This window comes from Tursiops truncatus, chromosome 1 (genome assembly GCF_011762595.2).
Source record: "Tursiops truncatus isolate mTurTru1 chromosome 1, mTurTru1.mat.Y, whole genome shotgun sequence".
NCBI classification, from domain to species: domain Eukaryota; kingdom Metazoa; phylum Chordata; class Mammalia; order Artiodactyla; family Delphinidae; genus Tursiops; species Tursiops truncatus.
The window spans coordinates 144,326,064-144,349,135 of NC_047034.1; the positions used below are offsets into that span (position 1 = coordinate 144,326,064).

The window sequence follows — 23,072 nt, forward strand, 5'->3', positions numbered from 1 at the left end:
CGGAGCCACCAGTGAAAGTATAAGGCCTTGCTGGGGAGATGCTCGCTGGAAATAGGTGACCGGGGATTGGGAGCCAGAGAGTAAAGGAAGGAGAAAGGGGACAAGGAAGGGAAATGGGTGAGCAAAGATGCATGAGGATTTTGGCAACTTTCTTGCCACTCTTTTTCTTGTATCTTCCACTTTTTTGACCTCATGACACATGTAGAGTACAAGCTCCTGGACAGACTCACCAGAAGCCAGAAATAGTGTTTTTGAGGTAGGAGTGAAAGGTACTGTAGTGGAGAAGAGCTGGAGTCAGGCGACCCAGTGCGAGTCCTGCTGTGTGGCCTGAGCAGACCCAGCGCCCTCTCCGCGCCTCCTGGCTCCACCCTTCAGTGTACTGGCTGGATGGGGTGCTCTTTGGGGGTTCCTGCAGTCTCAGCCTCTGAGGGCTCAGTGTGGACAGCGAGGTGGGAAGGGAGCCTGTCTCCGGCCGGCCGGGCCTGGCTGTGTTTAACCTGCCGTGGCTGATACCAGGCCTGCAGAGTCACGCAAAATAGCCCCAGAGGAAGATGTTGACGGCCAGCAGGAGGACGGCGTTGATGTTGCAGACGCTTCTCCAGAGCGGCTCCTCCTGGATGCTGGTCAGTTTCTGCTCCAGCGCGGCCTTCTCCGCGGGGCTCAGCGCTTGCTCCGGAGCCCGCGAGAGCCCACACAGCCAGCCCCAGAGCAGCTGTCCCCAGGACCTGCGTGGGGCTGAGGGACAGAAGTCAGAGGGGAGGAAGGCAGGGGGGCCGGCAGGGCGAGCTTGGAGAAAGGAGATGAAGAGAGAGCAGGGCCGGGACAGAGATGGTGAAAAACCCAAGAAAGGAATGAGGCGCACGGAAGGGGGCAGAGGCAGGGGGAACAGTCAGCTTAGCCCGGGTGCAAGCTGCAGGCTGGGCAGTGAGCTGGGGTGCCACGCTGAACCCCCAAACCGTCATCTAGCGGAAGCATCCCCGTGTGGCAGGGAGAGGGCTGTTAAGGGGCGAGGATAACGAACACAGTTCAACCCAGTTCGGAGCGCGTGCCCTGCCTGAGGACCGAGCGGCTCAGCACGAGGAAGCGCACTTCACAGTGATATAAACCAAATCCTTGCGCTCTGCTTTGTCAGTAATGAGGGCAATAGTTCAGCTCTCATCTGCCTTACTCGTTTAATAGCCATCTGGGAAGGGAGGAGGGGTGATATTTGGGGGACTCCCTTAGAGACCCCATCCCCAGTGACCCCCCAGATGGGGTCTTTGGGACCCATGACCTGGTGTCCATCCCCACTGCTCCCCCCATGTGCCCTCAGCTTACCTGCAGGCTGTTCCTGGCCGTGCCTGGGGTTCTCTGTCCCTCCGGCCCCTGTAGGACCCTCCCCAGATGGCACGTCCGCTGTCCCTGCTGTGCTCTCCCGCACCTCCCTCTTCAGCTCAGAGTGGGGACCGTGCCGTGTCCACCACGTCAGGCGAGCGAGCTGGAGGAGAGCAAACAGCCTCGGCTCAGGGACCTTTGGAAGGAAGTCGGGCTGTAGAAAGAGAGGACACCCCTTCCCGGGAGGCCAGCAGAACAGCGAGGAGAACAAGAAAGGAGCACAGGGGACGAGGCCTGCCTCTGAGGCCCGACTGCCCCGTCCTTGGAAAATCTGAACTCCCTGCACCTGTTCCATACAGGGCTCGTGCCGGGGGCCGAAAACACCGCGGGTCAGGCTGGGCCCCTGACCTCCCGCAGCTCACGGGCAGGGAGACGCAAGGCCGGACATAGGGAGGCAGGCGGCCCACAGCAGCAGCTCCCGAGGTCAGGCTGAGAAGCTGAGACTACGTGAAGCTAGTAGGCCGTGGAGAGTCACCGCACGCGGGAAGCAGAGGGAAGAGGCTCAGTTCTGGGCTTTAGGAAGATCTCTCGGAGTGAACTGATGAGATCCAGCCTGGAGACAGTTGCAAAAGTGGAACCAGAAACAATGAGCATTTGAGGTCACGGGGTGGGGGGCAGCCCCAAGGTTGAGGAGTGAGAGCTGCAGGCCGTGGTGACTGACTGGAGGCAGCCGCCGTGGCTCTCAGGGCTGCCCTGGACCTTCAGATGGGTAGCGGGGCCCCTCATGGAGCTCGAGCTGGCAGGAGGACGACTGGGCTTGGTGATGGCGGGAGTGAGACAGAGTGAGAGAGAAAGCCTGGGGGCAGGGGCGTGGTCATACACACACACACACACACACACACACACACACACAGCAGGAGCTTGAAGAGCCCGGAGGGCCTCACAGCGGAGACGTCCACGGATCCCTACGGAACAATGATATTTAAGGGGCAGGAAGAAAATCCCATGAAGATGACAGAGGAGCAGCCAGAAGGGTAGAAAAATATACAGTGAGCAGAAGAGAGGTCTCCAAGATGCAGGATGTGGGCAGTAGCGTCTGGTTCTCTTCAGAGTTCGCTTGAGATGAAGATGGAGAAGTGACCAGTAACAAGGTTGTTGGGAATGTTGGTGTGAGCAATGCTGGAGGGCACTGGGACACCAGGCCGACTCAGCGGGTCGAGGAGTAGATGAGGGGGAAGTGGAGGCTGGTGATGGACACCACTCTTCACAAAGTTTGCTGTTGAGGGTCAGAGAGGGAGACAATTGTACCTGGAGGAGAACGGGAGCCAGGGAGGGGATTTTTAACTGGGAAGGACTTCAGTGTGGGAATGAGACAGCAGACAATGGGGACGCTGAAGGATCAAGCGGTGGCGGGAGACCATTTCAGGGGTGAGCCCCGGGGGAAGTCAGTCTCTTGGTTCACCTGTGAATACACTGCTTGTTTGTAGGAATTCGTGACACTAAGGGTATAGGTCATTTTGCAAACTCTAAAGGTAAGGAGTGTTATTAATTATTTCCACCCAGTGTTTCAAGGACCAACTTCTGGCATGGGCTCTCTTACGGGCTGAATACTGTTCCCCCCAAATTCATATGTTGAAATCCTTACCCCCCACCCCGCACTTCAGAGTGTAACTGTATTCGGAGAGAGGGTCTTTAAAGAGGTGATTAAGGTTGAATGAGGTCTGATGAGTGGGCCCTAAGGACACCAATATGACTGGTGCCCTTAGAAGAGGAGACTTGGACACAGACAGGCACAGGGGAAAGACCACGTGAAGACAGAGAGAAGACGGCCACCTATGAGCTAAGGAGAGAGGCCTCAGAGGAAGCAACCTGACCAACCCCTTGACTCCTGGCCTCCAGATCTGCGAGGAAATAAATTCCTGTCATTTAAGCCACTCACCCTGTTGTACTTTGTTATGGCAGCCTGAGCAAAGTAATACCCTTCTGCTCTAAAGAAAAAAGCTTTCAAAAGACTGAGCATCAGTGTCTGAGGACTGGTAAATCAATCAGCGTGAGGGCTTCCAATCGAGCTCTTACTCTGCTAGACTGTTTCTTTTCTCATAAACCTGTTTCTTCAAGGTCCAACTCAAGTGACATTGTCGGGGACCCTCCCCCTCCCCCCAGGGGTGACTACCTCTCCTCTGCCCTCCGCTGCACCCTTTGAGCTTGGGCCTTCTGTACCTTCTCTTGGGAGAGTAACTGTTGGTGTTGGGGTCTTCCTCCCCCACTCCCCATCCCTGCTCCCCACGGGCAGTTGCTGGCAGGGACCATTCATCTTTGTAAGCCCAGTACAGTGCCTGGCACAGAGTAGGTGCCCACTGAGTAATTTTCCAATTGAATGAATTACTTTTCACTTGGGAATTAACAGCCCAAGGAGCTCACCGTCCCCAGCCATCTGTGATCTCAACTCAGTGGAGTAAGAGTCGATGGTGGAAGTCCAGGCACTGTGGGTAGGGGAACATTTGGGGGGGGACCTTGTTCTGAACACTCCACTTGCCTTTTCCTCAGGGATGGGGGCTGTGCAGAGGCTGACAGTGACGATGACGATGGCCGTGAGCCCACAGAGGAGGAGCGCAAAGTAGAGGTAGTGGAAGTCTTTCAGCACGGCCGGCCTCGGGTCTGCCTCCCCACAGGCTGGGGCTGGGTACGAGAACTCCAGGGTCATACGCAGAAGCCCCACCACCAGGCCAAATATGAGGCCCCAAAAGGCTCCCTGCGGAGAGAGGGCAGTGCAGGGGTGGGATCCAGCGGGGAACCCCTAGGAAGCTAAAAGCCACGGTTTGGTTTGTCACCGCGTTTGCAAGTCTGCCTAAGTTCCCCATGAATGCCGAGGCTTTGTCTTAACTTAAAGGCAGGCAGAGCAGTTTATTGGAAAAGGTCAGACTAGGCTCCACTGCAGAACAATGACTGAAGCAGTGACTCGACCTCACTCACATGCAGTGATAAGCAAATTAATAAGTACTAAGGGTAGGTGCTTAATATTCAACTAGAATGGAATTTGCTTTTGTAATCAGCAGGGAAAGCCAGGATCTTCCTCCCCAGCTTTCTGTTATCAGAAATCAGAAATCAGAATTAGAACTCCTCCTTTTTTATTTTTAAAGAAAAGCTCTGGCACGTCCTATATCTTCTCTGTAGCACTGTTGGACCCTAACCTCTACCTGTTCCCCAAGTATAAGAAGGCTTATATTTTCAAAAATTCTGGAATGAATAGAAACCTCCAGAATTCAACCGAGTCCTGCCGTGCAGTCTAGTTATCAGCAGGGGGACTCGAGCTCTGCAAACAGTAGACCCAGCAGAGGCCTGGCTTAACTACTCCACTGGGGGAGGGGCTTCTAGGATCGCCCTTATGATGACCCTGGGCTCCCACGTGGCCCCTATACAATCACGTCCATGATGCTCCTTACCTCCTCCAGGTACAGCCAGCAATTTGGGCTTGTCTTTTCTAGGCTAACCTGGGGAGTGACCAGGGTTACCCTCCTGGTACCTCCCAGGGTCTGTTACATTTCCGTGCAGTTTCACAAGTGGCACATGTGCAGGCACCCCTGTAAGCTCACACTTTGTTTCCTCATCCTCTTTGCTGTCATTTTGCCGACATGTAGAGCCCTGCCGTGTTAGAGAGCTTCCCGTCTGCTTGCTTTTACACACACTGTTCCTCATGTCGGGAAGACTCTTTCCTCTCCCATTAATCCTTTAAATCTCAGCTCACAAGTCCCTTTGTGACCTCCCCTCCCAGGCGTCCCATAGGTTATGTGCTCCTGCTCTTTGCTCTCACGGCAGCTATCATACTTTGCTCTTATTGCATATCGAAACCTCTTTCCTCCCGCTGGCCCAGTGATGGCAGACCTATGTGAACTTTGTAAACCATTGCATCCCTGGAGCCTCCCTAGTGGGATTGATTCATGTTTGCTGAGTGAATGAATAAATCTAGACCCGATGCTATGGCTGGGGAGACGGAAGCCTGGAGGGGGCAGTCCAGGTTATGGACAGACTAGCTCTCCTGACCCTCTGGTGTTCTGGGAGAGACAGGTGCACTGCTGCACTCACAGGCTCTGTGACCCTCTTGCAGAAGATGGCCAGCAGGAAGAGGGCAGTGATGGGTGGGGCCAGGTAGCTGGTGACAGACTGGATGTAGTCGAAGAGCTGCCCGCTGTTGGAGCTTTGGATGATGGGGACCCAGAGGATGCTGACGACGACGAGCAACACCACAAACACTCTGCCAGGAGAGAACAGGGCACGTGAAGAGCGCTCGGAGCGGCATTGCAGTGGGGCAGGTGAAGGTGATGTACGGGAACCAGGAAGGGAGAAAGGAGGGGAACGCGTGGTTGCTGAATCAGAGAAGACAGGATCACAAAGGCAAAGATTCCAGAAAGTCAGACTCTTAAAATCCCAGAATATCAGAATTACAGAATCCAAAAAAACCCAAATTTTAAAAATCCCTTTGAAAGCGTGTAGCCCATCTGCTTTTGGGAAGAAATCCATTCCTTTCCCCTTCACCACCCACCTGAGTAAATGGCCCCTGGTTGAAAAACTTTTCTTGGGTGTGTTGGGTGCAATGATGCATGTTGCCAGGAGATGGTGCCCAAACCTCACTGACTGATGCCATCAGGTGCAGTAAGACTTGGCAGGTGAGCAAAGAGATAAAAGGATTCTGCACACCTGTCCTCTTCTCTCCTTTCCCTCCCATTTTCTCTCTCTCAGGCCACACTAGAGCAGCAGCTAAACTGCAGGAGCTACCTGCCGTTCACTCCCCTCTTAGCCCCCACCTCTTTGTACAATCTGTCCTGCGCTCAGATCCTTTGATGGTCAGTCCCTGTGCATAGGGCTGGGATGCACAGAGGAGCGGACCGTAGGGACCCATGGCAGCCGTGGGCAGAAGGCATCGTGATGGAAGGAACAGTGAATGCAAAGGCAGGGAGACGGAAAAGAGCAAGTTATCGAAACTCAAGTAGAGAATGAACACGTTAGTCCAGAAACCTGAGTTACAGAGCCTTAGATTATGAAGCAAAGATTTCAGAAAGGGCCTCTTAACTTTGTGCAAACTATAAATGCCCAACCCAGGGAGAAAAAGAGAAAACAGCCACCAAGTTATATTTTGAAAAGGCATAAAATGAATACCTATGGGATAAAGTTCAAATTTCAGCTGAGCGTTCAAAGCCCTGCATCCTTTGGAGACAACCTTCCTATGAACACCTCCATCGATGCGGGCCCCTCACTGCATTACATGTTTCTGACTTTCTCATTAAACTGTGTGCACCCTCAGGGCAGGACCATATAAGTCGCCCCTGTGTCAGCAGCACAAAGGTATGATGTAGGACGCGTGCTCGGGGTGAGACTGAAGGAGTCTTTCTGTTATCCGGGGATGACATCCAGAGCTGATCTGGAAGACACTGGGGGCGAGCTGCTTGCTAACGTCTTTCCGTCTATACAGTTCATCTTTCATTGAGTCAATGCTTTGTCAGCTTCTCTCATTTACCCTCTTGATCAGTTCCAAGATAAAATTGAACAGGCAGGGAAGAGATTTTTCTTCTCCTTATTCTGGAGGGAGGGGAGTGGTCCAGAGCTGGGGAGGAACTCACCTGGGGTCCTGTAGAAAGTTGGCGCTAGGAACCAGGGGCTCTGACTGCCAGTGCAGGGCCCAGACCCAGCTGCATCTCCTTCGGGTAACCCAGGGCAGGGAGGAGAGGGGAGAGGGGTTTTGCCTACAGGGAGGGGGTGCTCCGGAAGGATGGGCCAGCGCACCTGCCCACCACCATCAGCTCCTGCTCTGTTGCCTGTCTGCGGAAGTGCTGCCACACGTCAATGGCAAACAGGGTACTGCTGCTGTTGAAGATGGAGGTGAGTGAGCTCATGAGGGCGGCCATGATCACTGCGATCATCAGGCCCCGCAGACCTGGGGAGAGATGAGGTCTCTGCGGACAGCTGGCCCGTGAAGGCCAGCTCTGCCAGCAACCGTGGAGGCTGCCAGCATCCAGCAGAAGCACGAGTTTAGGGGCGGGAAAGGGATGGGGACGGTGTTGAATGAGGTGCCCAACCAGGAATCCTGGAGACCCATAGCGCTAGCGGCCGGGCTCTGGCCACACACTACCTCTGCCGCCCCCTGTGGCCTTGGCCGAGTCATCTGTCCTCCCTGAGCCTCAGTTTCCTCATCTGACTATTAAGGGATGTGAGACTAGCTGATCTTTAAGGTTCTCTGCAGACTGGACATCTCGGTCTGGGTTTTAAACGTTGTAGACACTTGGTTAGTGGGCCCTGGTCGGGAGGAGGGTGACTATTAATTATTGAGTGTTTTTTTTCAGTGTTTTGAACCTCTTTCAATGATGCTATGATACCAGACTAAAGCCCCAGCTTGGGAGGCAGAATCCCTGGAACTTTTTGAAGGTTTTATTTTAATTAATTAATTATTTATTTTAATTTTTAATACAAATTTTAAAGGTTACTTTCCATTTTCAGTTACTACAACACGTTGGCCATATTCCCCATTTTCTACAGTACATCCTTGAGCCTATCTTACACCCAATAATTTGTGCCTCTCAGTCCCCCACCCCAATGTCCTCCCCCTCCAGGAACCACTAGTTCCTTCCCTATATCTGAGTCTGCTTCTTTTTTTGTAATATTCACTAGTTTGTTGGGTTTTTTAGAGTCCACATATGAGTGATATTATATAGTATTTGTCTTTCTCTGTCTGACTTATTTCATTTAACGTAATGCCCTCCAAGTCCATCCACGTTGCTGCAAATAGCAAAATTTCATTCTTTTTATGGCTGAGTAATATTCCATTGTGTATATATACACCATCTTTATTCATTCATCTGTTGACGGACACTTAGGTTACTTCCATATCTTGGCAATTATAAATAGTGCTGCTATAAACATTGGGGTGCCTGTATCTTTTTGAATTAGTGTTTTTGGGGTTTTTTTTATATCTATACTCACAGGAGTGGCATTGCTGGGTCTTATGGTAGTTATACTTTTAGTTTTTTGAGAAACCTCCGTACTGTTTTCCACAGGCAGAAGCCATGGGTTTGTTTCCTGGTTCTGCAATGAACTAGCTGTGTGATCTTTGGACTAGTTCTGACCCTTTCTGGGCCTGTTTCCAACCTGTAACAAGGGAGGGTGGGGCCCACTGGTATCTCAAGTCTCTATGAGTCTGATGAGGAAGCATCTAGAAACACAACTCCCTGGCCAGCCCCACCTCAGTCCTCTTTCCCCTCAGTCCAAATATTTAACCGCCTCCTGCACGCCTCCCTGGGTGACTCCAAGTGTCCCAGATCTAGGCCAGCATCTTCCTCTGGGGCCCCTGCTTCTTCCTTTGGTTAATGATATGATATGCTCAAGTTATTCTGGACCCTTCCTCTGCCTCCCTCCTACCCCACCTCCCTCAGCCAGTCCCTCTCTGGCTGCTCTGTCATAACTGGGCCTCCACCACCATCTCCACTATTTCTTTGATTCATTTCTTGTTCCACTGGAGGGAGGGAATAACTCAATTTCCCTCCATAAACCTGCCTTTCTTTCTACGTCCCCAGTCTCAATATCATTGTAAACTCAAGACCTGCAAGCCCTGTTTGGATCCCTCTGTCTTTCTTGTCCCTCAAACACAATCAGTCATCAAGTCCTGCCAATTCTATCTCAGAAATATCATCTAAACCCTTTCTGTCCATCCCTAAAGACACTGACCTGGTCCAAGCCGCCACTACTGCCTTGACCACTGAAAATCCCTCAGGATCTATCTCCCTGCCTCCCCCTAAGCTGAGCCCTCCGTGCAGAGTGATCCTTCTGAAGCACACATCCAATCATGCACGCTGGCCTCAAACCCCCAGTGACCCTCCACTGCCCTCAGAGTAAAGGTCACGCTGCACAGTGGGGCGTGGCCACCAAGTCCTCCCCACGAAGGTGGTCTTCATTCCTGCTGCATCTGAGCCCACACTGGCGACTTTCAGTTCAGACTTGACACTCTCTCATACCTGGGCCTTTGCACATACGGGCCCTCATCCCTGGAACATTTCCCACGCCCCTCCGCCTTTGTCTGCCTGAGATGCTCCCCAGCACTCAGCTCCATTTCCTCTCCTCTGGGAAATCTTCCTCCACATTCCTCCAAAGTGGGTCAGGTGCCTCCTTAGGGCTCCCTCAGCCCCACCGTGTCCCCACACTGGTTCCACTGTATTGTGCCTTCTGCTTGGGTACCCTGCAGACTGCACTGAGCTCGAGAGCAGGGGCCTGCCTTTTATCTCTGTATGTCCAGAGCCAGGGCACAGAGTAGTGCCCTACAGATGCTTGTGAAAAGTGTGTGTGTGTGTGTGTGTGTGTGTGTGTGTGTGTGTATTAGGAACGGGGGTGCGGAGGTGAATGTTTTCATTTTCTCTTCCCATCTACGACCATCCTCATGCGATCCCTCTTGGGCAGTGGGGGTGGGATGAGGCTGGAAAGCTGGTGTGCAGCGTGGTGTGGGGGGATGGGACTTACCCATGGGCATGAGAGCCATGACCAGCTTGGGGTAGGCAATGTTGGAACATCCCACGCGGGCCCCGCAGATTCTTTGGCAGATGTCAGGGTCCACGCAGCCCACTTCATCTGCAGAAGAAGTGATGGCAGTCAGAGCTAAACCATCCCGTGCCTTCTCTGGCTGGCCCAGTACCTGCTTTCTGACCCCATAGGAAAGTGTTCACTGGAGAGTGGCGGGAGTCAGTGTCTAGAGGGTCAAAGGGCAGGTGGAGGTTGGATCCTGGGATTTCGGAGTGTCTGATAGACTTCTCAACCACATACTACCCTGCAAAACCTGATAGACCCCTCTGGGTTTTAGGCCTTATATCTTAATAAAAGGCAAATATCCTTGCAAGGGACCATGAATGCCTCAATTGGTCTTTCCCTTATAGAGAGAAAGCAGGATGTTAAAATGACATTCAGGTACAAATTTCTTCTACTGATACACATACTGTATGTTTGGCCCACAAAGCCTAACGAACTTACTATGTGTTCTTTTTTTTAATATAAATTTATTTATTTATTTATCTTTGGCTGCGTTTGGTCTTCGTTGCTGCGTGCAGGCTTTCTTTTTAGTTGTGGGTGAGCAGGGGCTAATCTTCGTTGCGGTGCGTGAGCTTCTCATTGTGGTGGCTTCTCCTGTTGCAGAGCACGGGCTCTAGGCGCGTGGGCTTCAGTAGTTGTGGCACGCGGGCTCAGTAGCTGTGGCTCACGGGCTCAGTAATTGTGGCGCACGGGCTTAGTTGCTCGGTGGCATGTGGGATCTTCCCAGACCAGGGCTCGAACCCGTGTCCCCTGCATTGGCAGGCAGATTCTTAACCACTGCGCAGCCAGGGAAGCCCTTACTATGTGTTCTTCATAGAAAGTGTGTGGCCCTTGCTCTGGGCCAACTTTGCCCGGAGGGAGACTAGCTCTTACCTGGGTACAGGGCCCGGCTGATCATGCCAGGCATGACGATAAAGAACATGGGAAGGATCTTCAGGTAGCCCCCCAGCACGGAGCCCCCCTTGGCGTGGGACAGACTCTTGGCGGAGAGAGACCTCTGTACAATGACCTGAAAAGACAGCAGCGCAGGAGCGCCAGTCGGGCCTGCTCGGGTTCCGCTCGGCTCCTGCGAGCCCCAGCGTGGGGACGGTGCCCCATACCTGTTCCCGAACCGGTCCCAGCCCTCTGTGCATCCACATGCCCAGTTTGCCCGCAGGAGCCACCCCAGTTTGTGGTGGGCTGGGCCAAGCTTGGTCAGGGCATCACCTGGTCGGTGCACCAGCACCACGTGGCCAGCACCGTGAGCCCGAAAATGAGGCCTGGCCAAGGGATGTCCCCGCTCACAGGGTCCCGGAGCATGTGGAAGGCGTCGGGCCGGGGGAGGTGACAGGTGGTGTTGGGGACTGTGACATTAGGGATGGCCTGCCTGTACCTCTGCTCCAGGCCTGGGTACCAGCCCACCTCTTGAAAGCCTGCAGGGAGAGACCACTGTGAGTGAAACAGCCCTGAGGCCCCACTGGGTCTGTCACATGCCCCAGCTCGCTGGATCCCAGTCGTGTGTGGGACCCCTGAGCTCGGAACTCGTATGGGACTTGGGAATAAGAGACGGAGTGGCACTCAGGCTCAAGACCCCTGTTGTGGAGTAGAGAGAATCCTGCTCTTGGGGTGCCCTGGCCTGGAGCCGGGACATGGCTCTGCTCTGCAAAGTTCTGATCAGACCGTGGTGGTGACAGCCAGAGAGAGATCAGAGAGGAGTTGACAGGGGAGGGTGGGATGTATTCAGGACTCTTCCTTACCCAGAAACATGAGGACCAGGGCTCCCCCCACCATGATCACCGTCTGCAGGGTGTCTGTGTAGATCACGGCCGTGAGGCCCCCTGGGGACCCAAGGAGAGGGTTCATCAGCACCAGCAGGGGGTTCCTCTCAGGGTGCCCGCCCTGTGCTGGGCCGCACTGGGGAGACCAGAGAACACATGGAGCCCTCAGCGGATGGACTCTGGCCACTGCCTTCCCTGCCCCTCGTGCTCCATGGGCCCGCCCAGAAGGCGGAGGCTGGTACAGCCACAGGCCCTCAGGTCCCTCTCCTTCTGTCCCCACGGCCTCTGGCTGTTGTTTGGTAATATCCCAAGTCTTTTCCTTTCCTGCGCTGTTAGCTCCACCGGGAGGCCTGCCTCCCTCCCCACCCCAATGCCCATTTAAGCTCCCCCATCTTCCCAGGCCCCCTCAGCCAGGAGGAAGTCTGCCGGAGCCTGTGTCCCGCGAGCCCAGGCCTCTGTGAGGGGCTCTGCAGGAGACGGGAGAAGGCATGCTTGTGGCTCTTGTCTGGAGCAGCCTGTGGTGACTCTAGTCCGGGTCACAGTCCCCTGACCTCCACCCTATTCCCTGCTGTCGGTCTTCCTCTGTATCTCCTTCCCTGGCTCTCTCTCGGGATGGCTCTGTTTCCTCCTGTTTCTGCCCTTCCTGTCTCCCCTTTTCTCTTTCCCACGTGCACAGTGTCTGTGATGCCTGATTCTGCATCTCTGTCTGCCTCTCTCTTTGTTCCCTCCAGTTTCTCTTTCTCACTCTCCCGGTCAGTTTTCACTCTGTTCCTCCCTGGACCTCTGTGTCCCTGTCATCCGGCGCTTCCCTCTCCACCTGTCCCTGTCTCTGCTCCTGGCACCTGCACCCGACGTGACCTCCCTTCGGCCCTACCTGTGATGGTATAGACGGCCGTCACCACCAGCAGGATCACAGTGGAGAGGTAAAGGTTCCAGCCCAAGGCCATCTGGATGAAGAGGGCTCCAGAGAAGATGTCAGTCTGCAGAGACAGCGACCCAGGAGTCCAGGTCACCCAAGGCCCTCTGTGTGGTCACCAGTGTACGTCACCTTCCTGCTCAGCAATACCAGATGCTGTCGGCCCTCAGGGTGCGATGAAGATGAGCCTTACGTGCCGTGCTCAGGAGGATGGGCTTGGCCTACAAACCCTGAGGCGCCGTGGAGACTGTGAAGCAGAGGAGCACCGCGGACAGCTCTGAGCCTAAGAACCGTGTGATCCGGCAGCACTGCCAAGGGCATGTGCTGGCGGGGAAGGGGTGAAGTGGCACACTGAGGAAGTGAGACAGGAGCTGGGGTCGGGGGGTGGGGGAAGAGGCCACTGGGGGAGAAGGTGGGAACCTAGGGGCTCCCTGACGGCTCCCTGAAGGAGCACCGGCCCACTCAGCTGCCAGATGGGCCCGCGGCTGACCTGACGGGCAGGCGCCCCAGTGCAGACAACACAGGTCCTGGATACCCACATGTTTGGGTTTATTGGGGGACGTGGGGTCGCAGCCTTTGCCTGAGCTGATTTAGGGTTATTTACAAGCATTGGTGGAACAAGAGGCTGTAATGTTTCCAGCCCTGGACCTGGCTAACCCGAATGATTCAGTTCCCTTCAGGACATGCTTGCTGGTCCCTTTATATGAGTGTTTTGTGACCCATGACAAGGGCTACTACGTGACAAAGCCTCAGGAGGCCTCAGCTGGGCCACAGAACCCAAACGTTAGTTCCAGCCCCAGAGCTAGTGCTCTGTGTGGACCTGGGCAAATCTTTTGACCTGGGTTTGTCTTCTGAGTTTAGGTCAACAGAGGAAGAATAGGTCCTTTCTAATGGTAACATTCTAGGCAATTAATGCTCCGTGCTGAATGAAGAATCAATTAATGGCAAGATAAATGAGTGAACGAATTCTAGATTGTGACTTCTTTGGATAGAGGGACTCTCATTCACTCAACAAACATTTATCATTCATCTCTAATTACCCTACTGCTGAGGGGGAGCATGTGAGGAAGGGGTGTGGATTTTTTTGGGGGGGGGGGGTACATGGGCCTCTCACTGTTGTGGCCTCTCCCGTTGCGGAACACAGGCTCCGGACGCACAGGCTCAGCGGCCATGGCTCACGGGCCCAGCCACTCCGCGGCATGTGGGATCTTCCCAGACCGGGGCACGAACCCGTGTCCCCCGCATCGGCAGGCGGACTCTCAACCACTGAGCCACCAGGGAAGCCCAGGGGTGTGGATTTATCCTCCTTTTCTATTATCCTTCCTCTTCTAACCATCCATGCATTCATCCATCCAGCAACAAGCTATGCCCTCTCCTAAGCATTTTCAGAGAGACGTGATGGCCACACGGGAGCAGGTACTCACTGAAATCTTGGTGAAGATGTAGAGGATGAGAGAAAGGAGAGACATATACACCTGGATCCTCTGGCCCCCGAATCGCTTCTTCAGGTACTGCGGCATTGTGACCACCCCGGCTGCGATGTACACGGGGACAAAGATCCAGCCGAGGGCCAGAAGCAGCCAGGTTGCCTGGGAGAGTGGGGAGAAAAAGGGATCCACGTCCTAGATGCAGATGGAGAGGTGGTCTGTGCAGAGGAGAGCCCTGGGCGGGGAGGTAAGGGGCCACAGGCCTGATCTCAGTCCTGTGTGACCTCTGATGAGGTCCTCCAGGCTTTGGTTTCCTCATCTGTAAAATGGGTTCTCGAGTCACCATGCATCTTCCCCAAGCACCTCTGAGGTTCCTCTTAGCACTAAGGCCGGGGATGGGGTGGGGTGGGGTGGGTTAAGACCCCCTTTATCCATGAGAATCCTCCAGGCCAACTTCCTTACATTCCACTCAAAGCCACCCACAGCAAGGCCTCCAGCGGCCCCCGTCCCAGCCAGGCCGATGAACAAACCGCTGCCCACATTGCTGGACATCAGAGATGCTCCGATCTGCAAGGCACAAGGGGGGCCAAGGGTCAGAGGTCAGCTTTCATTGGAATCGATCTGTAGTCAGGACTGTGGGCTTCAGGATCCGGGAAAGAGGCAGAGAGAGAGCAGAACCTGAACTCAGGGAACGTGAGATCAGAGGGAGGAGATGCAGTGGGGGAGCAATGAGAAGAGGAGTGGAAGTGCTGTTTATTAGGCCCTTACTGTATGCCAGGCAACGTGCTAGGCATTTTATAGGCACTAACACACTTAATCTCCACAAGTATTTGGAGGGATGGGTATTCATCTTTCCACTTTACAAAGGAAGGAGTTAATGTTAGGAGAAATGAAGTCACTGGCTCCAGGCCACCCAGTGAGGGAGAGGCAAAGCGGGAAAGAAGAAAAGCCATGGGAAGCAGGGTCCATGTAGGGAGGATAAAGCTCTTCTCTGGGACCATGGATCTAAGGGCCTCCAGAGAGAAGGAAGCTGAAGGGAGAAGGGGAGTCCCCCACGAGAGGGATGGGGGAGGCCCTCTGCCACCCGGTTCCGGCAGGTCCCAGGGCAGGGCCAGGCAGTGGGAGGAGCCACGGGGTTGAGCACAGCCCAGGCCACCCCCCCAGTTAATTTTTCTCCAGGAGGCAGCCAGCTACTCTGAGGCAACAGGAGGCAATGCCAGTTAGATAGATGATGTCCACAGTCACAGCCGTCAGTACTTGAACGGCATGGCCAAGTGCCTGCTTCCGTTCTAAATATATTAACGCACCAACTCCTCACGACAACCCCACGAGGAGAGTTCTGCCATTATCCCCATTCACCTCGGGGAAACTGAGGCACAGGCAAATAACTCGCTCAAGTTCCAGAACTGATAAGTGAGAGTCGAAATGCGGATTGCGACTCTGGCCATCTGCCTCCTGTAATCACTGCTTGATGGGTGCTAGGTCTTAGTAAGCGTTCATTAGTCTCATCTGTTGTTGTTAGATGGGAGCCGGAGGGGAAGAGCCAGTCTTGTACCCTGTGTCACCTTAATAAAATTGTGGGGCTGGGCAGTAGAAAGTGAGAAGAAGGGAAAGCGCCGGGACATTCAGAGAAGAGGCAGCACAGTGCAAAGGCACAGAGATAACAATAGGCCTGATGTTCCCGCGGACTTTCAGCCACCCCTCCGCCCCCGCGTGCACACAACACGTGCACACACACACTCCCTCCCTCTCTTAGGGGGTCCTGGGGATGCTGCAGGCTGGGCTGGATCACTCAGTCACAGCAGAGAGCACTGGGCCTCCTACTGTGGAAGAACAGGCTCCCCAGGCTGCTCTCGAGGACCCTGCCCAGGGCTCCCAGTGCATCAAGGACCCATCAACAAGGCCGGCAGGGGACCCCACGGGACCCTCTGAGACGGGGATGCTGCTGCGCCTTCTGCCATCAGCCCCCAACCATGCTCCCCTCGGGCCACAGGGAGGGGACTGAGGCACCTCTCAGGACTGGCTGAGTAGGGAAGCGCGCAAAGCTATTGGACGATCATCACAGGCGCCAGACGCACACGTCCCAGCGGGGCAGTGGGACTGAGAGTCCCTCACCCGCAGCTGGTTCTGCCCTGGCCTTGGGCTGAAGCTGCTCTCAGTGTAGGCGGCTCAGCTCACAGCCCCGTCCCCCTGGCGAGGGCACCGCCACGTCCTCTCTCCCACGTGCACAGGCCCACGTCCTGCTCTGTCACCATCTCTGGGGTACCCCCTCCTGCTCGGAGGCCTCGGGTTTCCTCACACCCCAGAGCTCTGCTCTCCGCAGGACTGACCGTCCAGGCCGGCCCCCTACTGGTTCTCCTGGATGGACCCGAGGAGACCTGACCTGTCCCAGTTCTGTGCCTCCCAATGACTCGTTTCCAGGGCTGTGATTCGGGGGTGGGGTGGGGGGACCAGATGATCAGAAAGGCCTCTGGGGGGTTTTCATTCTTCTGATGAGGGCTGTCTGACGGCACCAGCGAACCTGTCCCCATCCCTGTGAGCTGCCAGGCCCACAGCCCCCTGCATCCCGGGGGAGTCTGCCATGCTCCTTTTTTTTTTTTTTTTTTGCGGTACACGGGCCTCTCACTGTGTGGCCTCTCCCGTTGCGGACCACAGGCTCCCATGTGCGGAGCACATGGCTCACGGGCCCAGCCGCTCCGCAGCATGTGGGATCTTCCCGGACCGGGGCACGAACCCGTGTCCCCTGCATTGGCAGGCGGACTCTCAACCACTGCGCCACCAGAGAAGCCCTGTCATGCTCCTTTGTCCTCACCTCTCCCTGTCCCAGACACCTGAACCTTCCAGAGAACCCTGCAGGCTTCCTGGGTTCCTCTGCTCTTTGGTGAGTCTGGCGCCAGCGGTGGGCAGCGAGGGTGGCGAGAACAAAGACAGGGATGTGCAGAGGGCCGGTGGTGTGTGGGTGCGTGTGCGTGTGTGCACTCACACGCCACGTGTGAGGTGTGCGTGCCTGGGCTTGTGCCAGCTTCAGTGGCCCCTGGGGCTGAGGACTCCGCTGTTAGTTTGGAAGCAGGCCTCACCTCCCTCCGTCCTATTTCAGGAAGAGGAAGTTAGCTTTGAGGACCAAAAGGAACAAGTGGGGAGGCCTGATGGGAGGGACTGGGGTTCAAAGGACCAGTTCCTGTGGGGGGTGGGATTTTGCCTCTAGGATTTCCCTCACTTAACTGCTCTTTAGTATTTATGTGTCACTTTCCCAAGAAAACCTTTCCTAATCCCACTTCCACTGTCTGGAGGCTAGAGGCCTCCCCCAGACATTCGCAGGCCCCATGTTGCCCTCCAGCTCCGCAGCCATCAGGCTGTTTAGGAGTCTGTCTGCCCCGCCCAGCCTTGAGCTCCTCTGGGACGGGAACACTCTGCGTGGGCTCTGTAGGTCCAGTGTCCAGCGTGGGACCCACACTTAGGAGGCGCCCAGGGCACGCAGGTCCCAGCTGAGGGTTTGCAAGGTCTCTCAGGTTGCCTGGTGCCTCTGGACCAGAGAGAAGGAGCCCAGAGCCAGGAACCGCCTTGGGGGCTGTAGCCTTGGTCCAGGCAGGAGTAGGTGAGGTGGGAGCTGGGAGGTGGGGGGAGGGGCGGGAGGAGGGTCGACTCACTGGCCACCAGCTTATGGACCTTCCCGCCAGGAAGTAGCCGCCAATGGTCCCTCGGCTGGCACGGATGGACGACTGGAAAGGAAATGGCAAGAGTGAGGATTTCCCGACCCTCCCCCAGGCTCTGCCCTCTGCCCCAGATTCCCTGCCCCTCGAGGCAGGCACTGTGGGAACACAGAGGGTGGGAACTGCGGCTGAAGCGTTCGCCATCTTTAAGCTACGTGGCTTTGGGGGCGTCAGCTCCCCTCTCTGGGCCTCCCTGCTCATCACCCAGGGCTGGTGTGAAGAACAAAGGCGCTAATGGGGTGTGTGTGTGTGTGTGTGTGTGTGTGTGCGCGTGAAATGCCCTCATGAATGCACGGTGCCGCTCATGTGCACAGGTTATTGCCATTGTGCACTCTTGTGTCCCATCCTGCTCCCCCGTCCCTGTCCAAACGTAGCTTCAGGAAATGAGTTGGGGTCTCATCCGCAGGCTACTGTGGCAGGGAGACTGCCTTGTCCCCTCCGCCCAGCCGGACTCCCACTCGGGGGACTGGGAGGTTGCAAAGCACTCGGGCCCCAGACAGAGGCAGGACTCTTCTGGGGGGCGTCTCCTGCTCCGGCCTGAGGTCAGACCGCACCACTGAGGTCCACCCATGACCCTGGCGCAAACCTCCTCCTGCACTGGGAGGTGGTCAGTAGTGGCCTATTTGAGGAATTACTCTGAAGACTGAAAGGGGGTGGGGGATGAAAGAACTTTCTCTCGGATGCAGGGGGTGAGTACAGGGCAGCGGGTTAAAGCCCTTATTGGATGCTGAAGCCAGGCATCTCATCGGGTCTGCAGACAAGAGAAATACCTGAAGGAGGGGAAGGGAGAGGGAAGTTGAAAGAAGCTTCTCTTCCCCCAAGAGAAAGTGACAGATTAGTCACTAGGGCATGACTGGTGTGCAGGGCTCGCTGCTTGTCAAGACTTTGCTTGGACTCTCCTGTGCCACCTCTGGTCCTTGGGGAGGACAGATGAACAGGAATAAGTTACGTTACAGGTGAGGAAATGGAGGTCGTCTAATGGGAAGCAACTTGTCCAAAGTCACAGGGGAGTTTCTGCTTTTCATGGCTGTCCACCTCCCGGGAGCCAGCGAGCCTCTGTTTGCCCATCTCTTCCTCACACACCCTGGGAAGCAGGGACAGTTCATCCCACTTTACGGATGGGGAGACTGAGGCCAGAGGTGGTTCTTGACCTTGCCACAGCCTCATAAGTGACCACCTGGGGCTCCAGTCACTCTCTGCCTCACAGTGGAGTCTAGAGGCGCTGGAGTTTCCCTCGAATGCTGCAGAGATAACGCGGTCATTTACTGCTGCAGGCTGTGTGCTGGGCGCTGTGCCAGACCCTTAAATGTGTCACGCTCCTAAATGGTCAGGGTCACTTTACCTCATAGACCTTTATACTCTCATTGTCCAGATAAGAAAACTAAGGCTCCGTATGTTCCCAGGGCCATGCGGCCCTACCTGTTGGAGTTGACATCTGAACTCAGAGCTCCCCGACCTCCCAGCCTGGCGCCCGTCCAGGGCATTGAGGCTCTGGTGAGCAGTGGAGAACAGAAGCATGTTGGGATCTGCCTGGCGCAGCCCAGCTCCTTTAGAAAGCACGGCTCCTTGCCAAGGCACCGTCTGGCGGAAGGTGTGGTGGGTCCAGGAGTCAAGCATTCGCATAGCTGGGGATGCTGGCATGTGGAAGAGGGCAGGAATGGGATGCGGGGAGGCCAGGGATGCATGGGGCCAAAGGAGCAGATGCACAGGGACAGGGAGTCGGGCGGGAGATGGGGGCTCGCTGTGTGAGCTCTGGCAGGTCACACCCCTCTCTGGGCCTCAGTTGCCCATCTCTAAAAGGGAGGGGTTGGAGAGGATGATCCCTTAAGGTCCTTTCACATCAGCCCCTGTGCTTCCTGGACACGCCTTCCTTCTGCCCACCCCTGCCCCCAGCTCCATGACCAGCCATCGAAGAGAGCCTGCCTTTGCCTCCCCTGCCCACCCCCAACCTCCGAGCTACTCACCCAGATCCCCACGCCAATGACAAAGACAAAGTAGACGACCAGGACCGCGATGTCGTAGGCATGCAGGCTGCCTCCAGGACCCGGAGCTGAGCGTGGAACTGTCGCAGTGCTGGCCCCATTTCCCGAAGTTCCAGGCCCCATTGCTGCCAGCTCCACGCTCATCTACTAGTCAGTCACCACCAGGCTGGACTTTGAGGCACTCCTGGTTTCATTCCTTTCCTTTAATGATTAAACAGCCCTAAGCGCCACTGGCCAATGAGAAAGCTCTGAGCCCCATTGGCACATAAAGTCCTGGCCCGCCTTTTCCCCTTACTGCCAGCTCCGTCTTCTGCAGGCGTCCCTCCGTTTCCCGGACCCCACTACACACACAGTTGCACACTCACACACACATGCACATGTACACGTGCACGCGTGCACGCTCCCATCCCGGAGAGGAGCAGGAACAGGAGGGAGAGAAGAAGGAAAGGAACAGAGTCCTGGCAGCCTGGACTGGGAGGGACTTCAGAGTCAAGGCGCTCGAGCTCCTGCTTGTGTGGAGGAGAGACTGAGGCCCAGGGAGGAGAGGGATGCAGGGAAGTAAAGCAGAGCTGGGCCTGGAGTTGGGGTTTCTTCTTTTTTTTTTTTTTTTTTGCGGTACGCGGGCCTCTCACTGTTGTGACCTCTCCCGTTGCGGAGCACAGGCTCCGGACGCGCAGGCTCAGCGGCCATGGCTCACGGGCCCAGCCGCTCCGCGGCATGTGGGATCTTCCCGGACCGGGGCACGAACCCGCGTCCCCTGCACTGACAGGCAGACTCTCAACCACTGCGCCACCAGGGAAGCCCGGGACATTTTCTGTCTCAGTTTTGGCTGAGGTCGAATGGGTGAGGATAATATAACAGATGCCTAGTACCCTTACCCCAATTCTAAAAGTGAGTCAGGACACTCAGGGAGCCATGCCACAGAGGCCATGGCAATGGCTAAGCCTAGGGCCCCTGCTGCCCCAGCTGACCCCGTAGGTATTGAACACTCGCCCTGAAATCGCAACTTGCCTGGCTGCTCTCGGCCAGTGACTGAGCCCAGCTGACGCAGTGCATGCCCTTTCCTGCAGGGCATGTGGCTCACATAACGGGCATTTTTGGCTGGAGGACACTCCTTGGACCAGCTGAAACTTTCTTAGAACTGCACTAGAGCCCCGTGACAATTGCTTTGCAAAAAGTTGTCAGAGTGACCTGGCGACCCCTCTTCTTCCCCATCTGTGAGGAGGCAGCAGCCCCTTCCACCCTCTAGTGAAGCCAAGAGAGAAGAGTGTCAGTGGATCTATGGCAGAATTTTATGTGTGTCCAAGGGCCTGATGACTTAAGGAAAACAATGGTCTAGGCTGGGGACATCTCAAAAGGGGGAGTGGCACCAGCAGAGGGTTAGGCCAAGGTCCGGAGCATGGAAGCTGGACAGCGCCTGTCGGGAGGCTGCACAGAGGGTTCCCGCTCCGGCACACGAGACTAGGGTGTTTAAGGCCCTTGCCCTTCCTGCTGCTGCTGGGGGGCCACTGACCAAGAGATCATTTCTTGCCTCCCCTCCTCTCCTCTGGCTGCTCCTTGCTGCCTTTCCTGGTGCCCAGGCTGGGGGCCATGTGCTCCCCTTCACAGCACTGACCACACTGGGCTGTTCCTGGCTGTGTCCGCAGCTAGGGCGGCAGTGGCTCTGAGGGGTCCCTGTGAGCTAAGACCCCGAGCAGCCTGGAGGCTCCCCGAGGATTCGGGGAAAGGACCGCGGGAGGGTGGTGAGCGCCTGACATCGGCTGTCTTCTCTGCAGACGTCACTTTTATGAGGAACCAGAGCTCAATCCAAGAGCAAGCAGCAGAGCCCGAGTGGCAGAAGGCGGCAGTGGCACAGAGGAAACAGGTGTGGCCCGGGAGCCGGAGAGCTCTGCTTCTGCCGCCAGCACGTTGGTGACCCCTGATGCATGGGTGCACGTGGCACACATCACTGCGAGCGCCTTTCCTCACCTGTGAAACGAGAGGTCTGGAATCGCTTGTAATGACCTTGGAGCGCTAAAGTGCTACAAAGGAAATTATTGACCTGGTCTCCTCTAGCCTTTCGGTTCTAAGAGTCCTGGGGGAAGTGGGATCCAGCTGGAGCTGTGACTGAAAAGTGGGAGAACAGTGAGGGCTCGGGTCCATAGCTTTAGGCCAGGCACCCCTGGACCCCGCCCGGCCCTGGTACTCATGAGTTGTGCTCTCAGCCTCCGTGTCCTTGTATGTGGAGAGGGGATAACGAAGTTCACCTCGCAGAGGCATCCTGAGGTATAAAGCCTGAGGAGTGTGTGCAAGGCACAGAGCCCTCGCCGGCGCAGGGCTGCTCTGTCTCGGGTGCTGTTGCCGGCACTGTGCTCTGTGTGGCGAGATGGCTCTGTGGGACTCTGCCCTGGTGTTCACCTAGAGCGGACAGGCCCCTGGAGATGTCCTTGGTCCTGACAAATTCCAGAGCCCCAAGAGGCCCCAAGTGGGGCCGGGGGGTGGCTTCATGCCTGAGCCACTGCCACCCACCTTGTCACATCCTCCTATGAAAACAAAGCCTGCAGCCACCCAAGCAAGGCTCTGGAGCTCTCACCGGGGAGCGGCCGGATCTTGCTGGGGAGAGACTAAACAGGCGGCGAGTTCTCTGCCGCCTCACGCGAGAAACAGGCCAAGGAGATTCAGAGGATCCTGGGATTAGCAACTGGAGGCAGAGCCTGGGACCTGGGCTCATGCTCCTTCCACCGGCCCGTCCCCGCCCCCGCCATGTCCTTTTCTGGATTCTGGGTTACTTGGTACCCACGGTTGCCTGTCCCCCCTCCATTATAACTCCTACCAACTGTCCTATAATTGCTTGTCTGTTCCCCCTGCTAGTGGGGGCCTCCTGGAAAGCAGGGGCTTTACCGGGTTCACTTCTGTCTCTAGCACATGGCACAGGGCCTGGCACACCGTAGATCCTCATTACATTTTCATCAAATAAACGAATGAATGCATATTACATCAGTTTCTTCCTTTCCCATGCAAGCTCTTCATAAACTCAAAACCATGCCAGTTGTCACTAGCCACACCACATATATCAGCTAGGGTTAAGTTTGGCTGTGATATACATGCAGCTTAAAAGTTGCTTAAATAAGAAAGTTTTTTTCACGTTCATGTCTAGAGATACACAAAACAGGACTGGTAAGGTGGTTCATAATTTTTTAAGAGACCTCAACTCCTTTTTTCTTGCTGTTCTACCATCTTTCATCTCATTGGTTAAAATGGAATTCCAGCCGTTGCCTCTGTATTCCAGCCGTTGCCTCTGTATTCCAGCCATTGCCTCTATATTCCAGCCATTGCCTCTATATTCCAGTGAACATTTCCTGGAAATGGCACACAACACTTCTGCTAATATCCTGTTGCCCAGAACTTAGTCATGTGATCACACC

The 23,072-nt window shown here is 55.5% G+C and overlaps 1 protein-coding gene across 2 annotated transcripts; it reads right to left on the minus strand.

Moving 5' to 3' along the window:
* Nucleotides 1-526: 526 nt before the first annotated feature.
* On the minus strand, nucleotides 527-19,812 carry SLC5A9 (solute carrier family 5 member 9). 2 transcript variants are annotated; one of them, XM_033853120.1, is made up of 15 exons: nucleotides 19,651-19,812; nucleotides 17,624-17,695; nucleotides 14,439-14,543; nucleotides 14,233-14,295; nucleotides 13,974-14,138; nucleotides 12,508-12,613; nucleotides 11,613-11,693; nucleotides 11,083-11,288; nucleotides 10,750-10,885; nucleotides 9,814-9,921; nucleotides 7,093-7,243; nucleotides 5,398-5,566; nucleotides 3,851-4,066; nucleotides 1,318-1,477; nucleotides 527-735 (listed from the first exon to the last, which is right to left on the minus strand). In XM_033853120.1, exons 1-15 carry the CDS (start codon nucleotides 19,810-19,812, stop codon nucleotides 527-529), a joined length of 2,109 nt encoding a protein of 702 aa, XP_033709011.1. The 2 variants fall into 2 exon arrangements, with proteins under 2 accessions (XP_033709011.1, XP_033709042.1); XM_033853151.1 differs by lacking the exon at nucleotides 14,233-14,295.
* Between the last annotated feature and the right edge of the window lie 3,260 nt (nucleotides 19,813-23,072).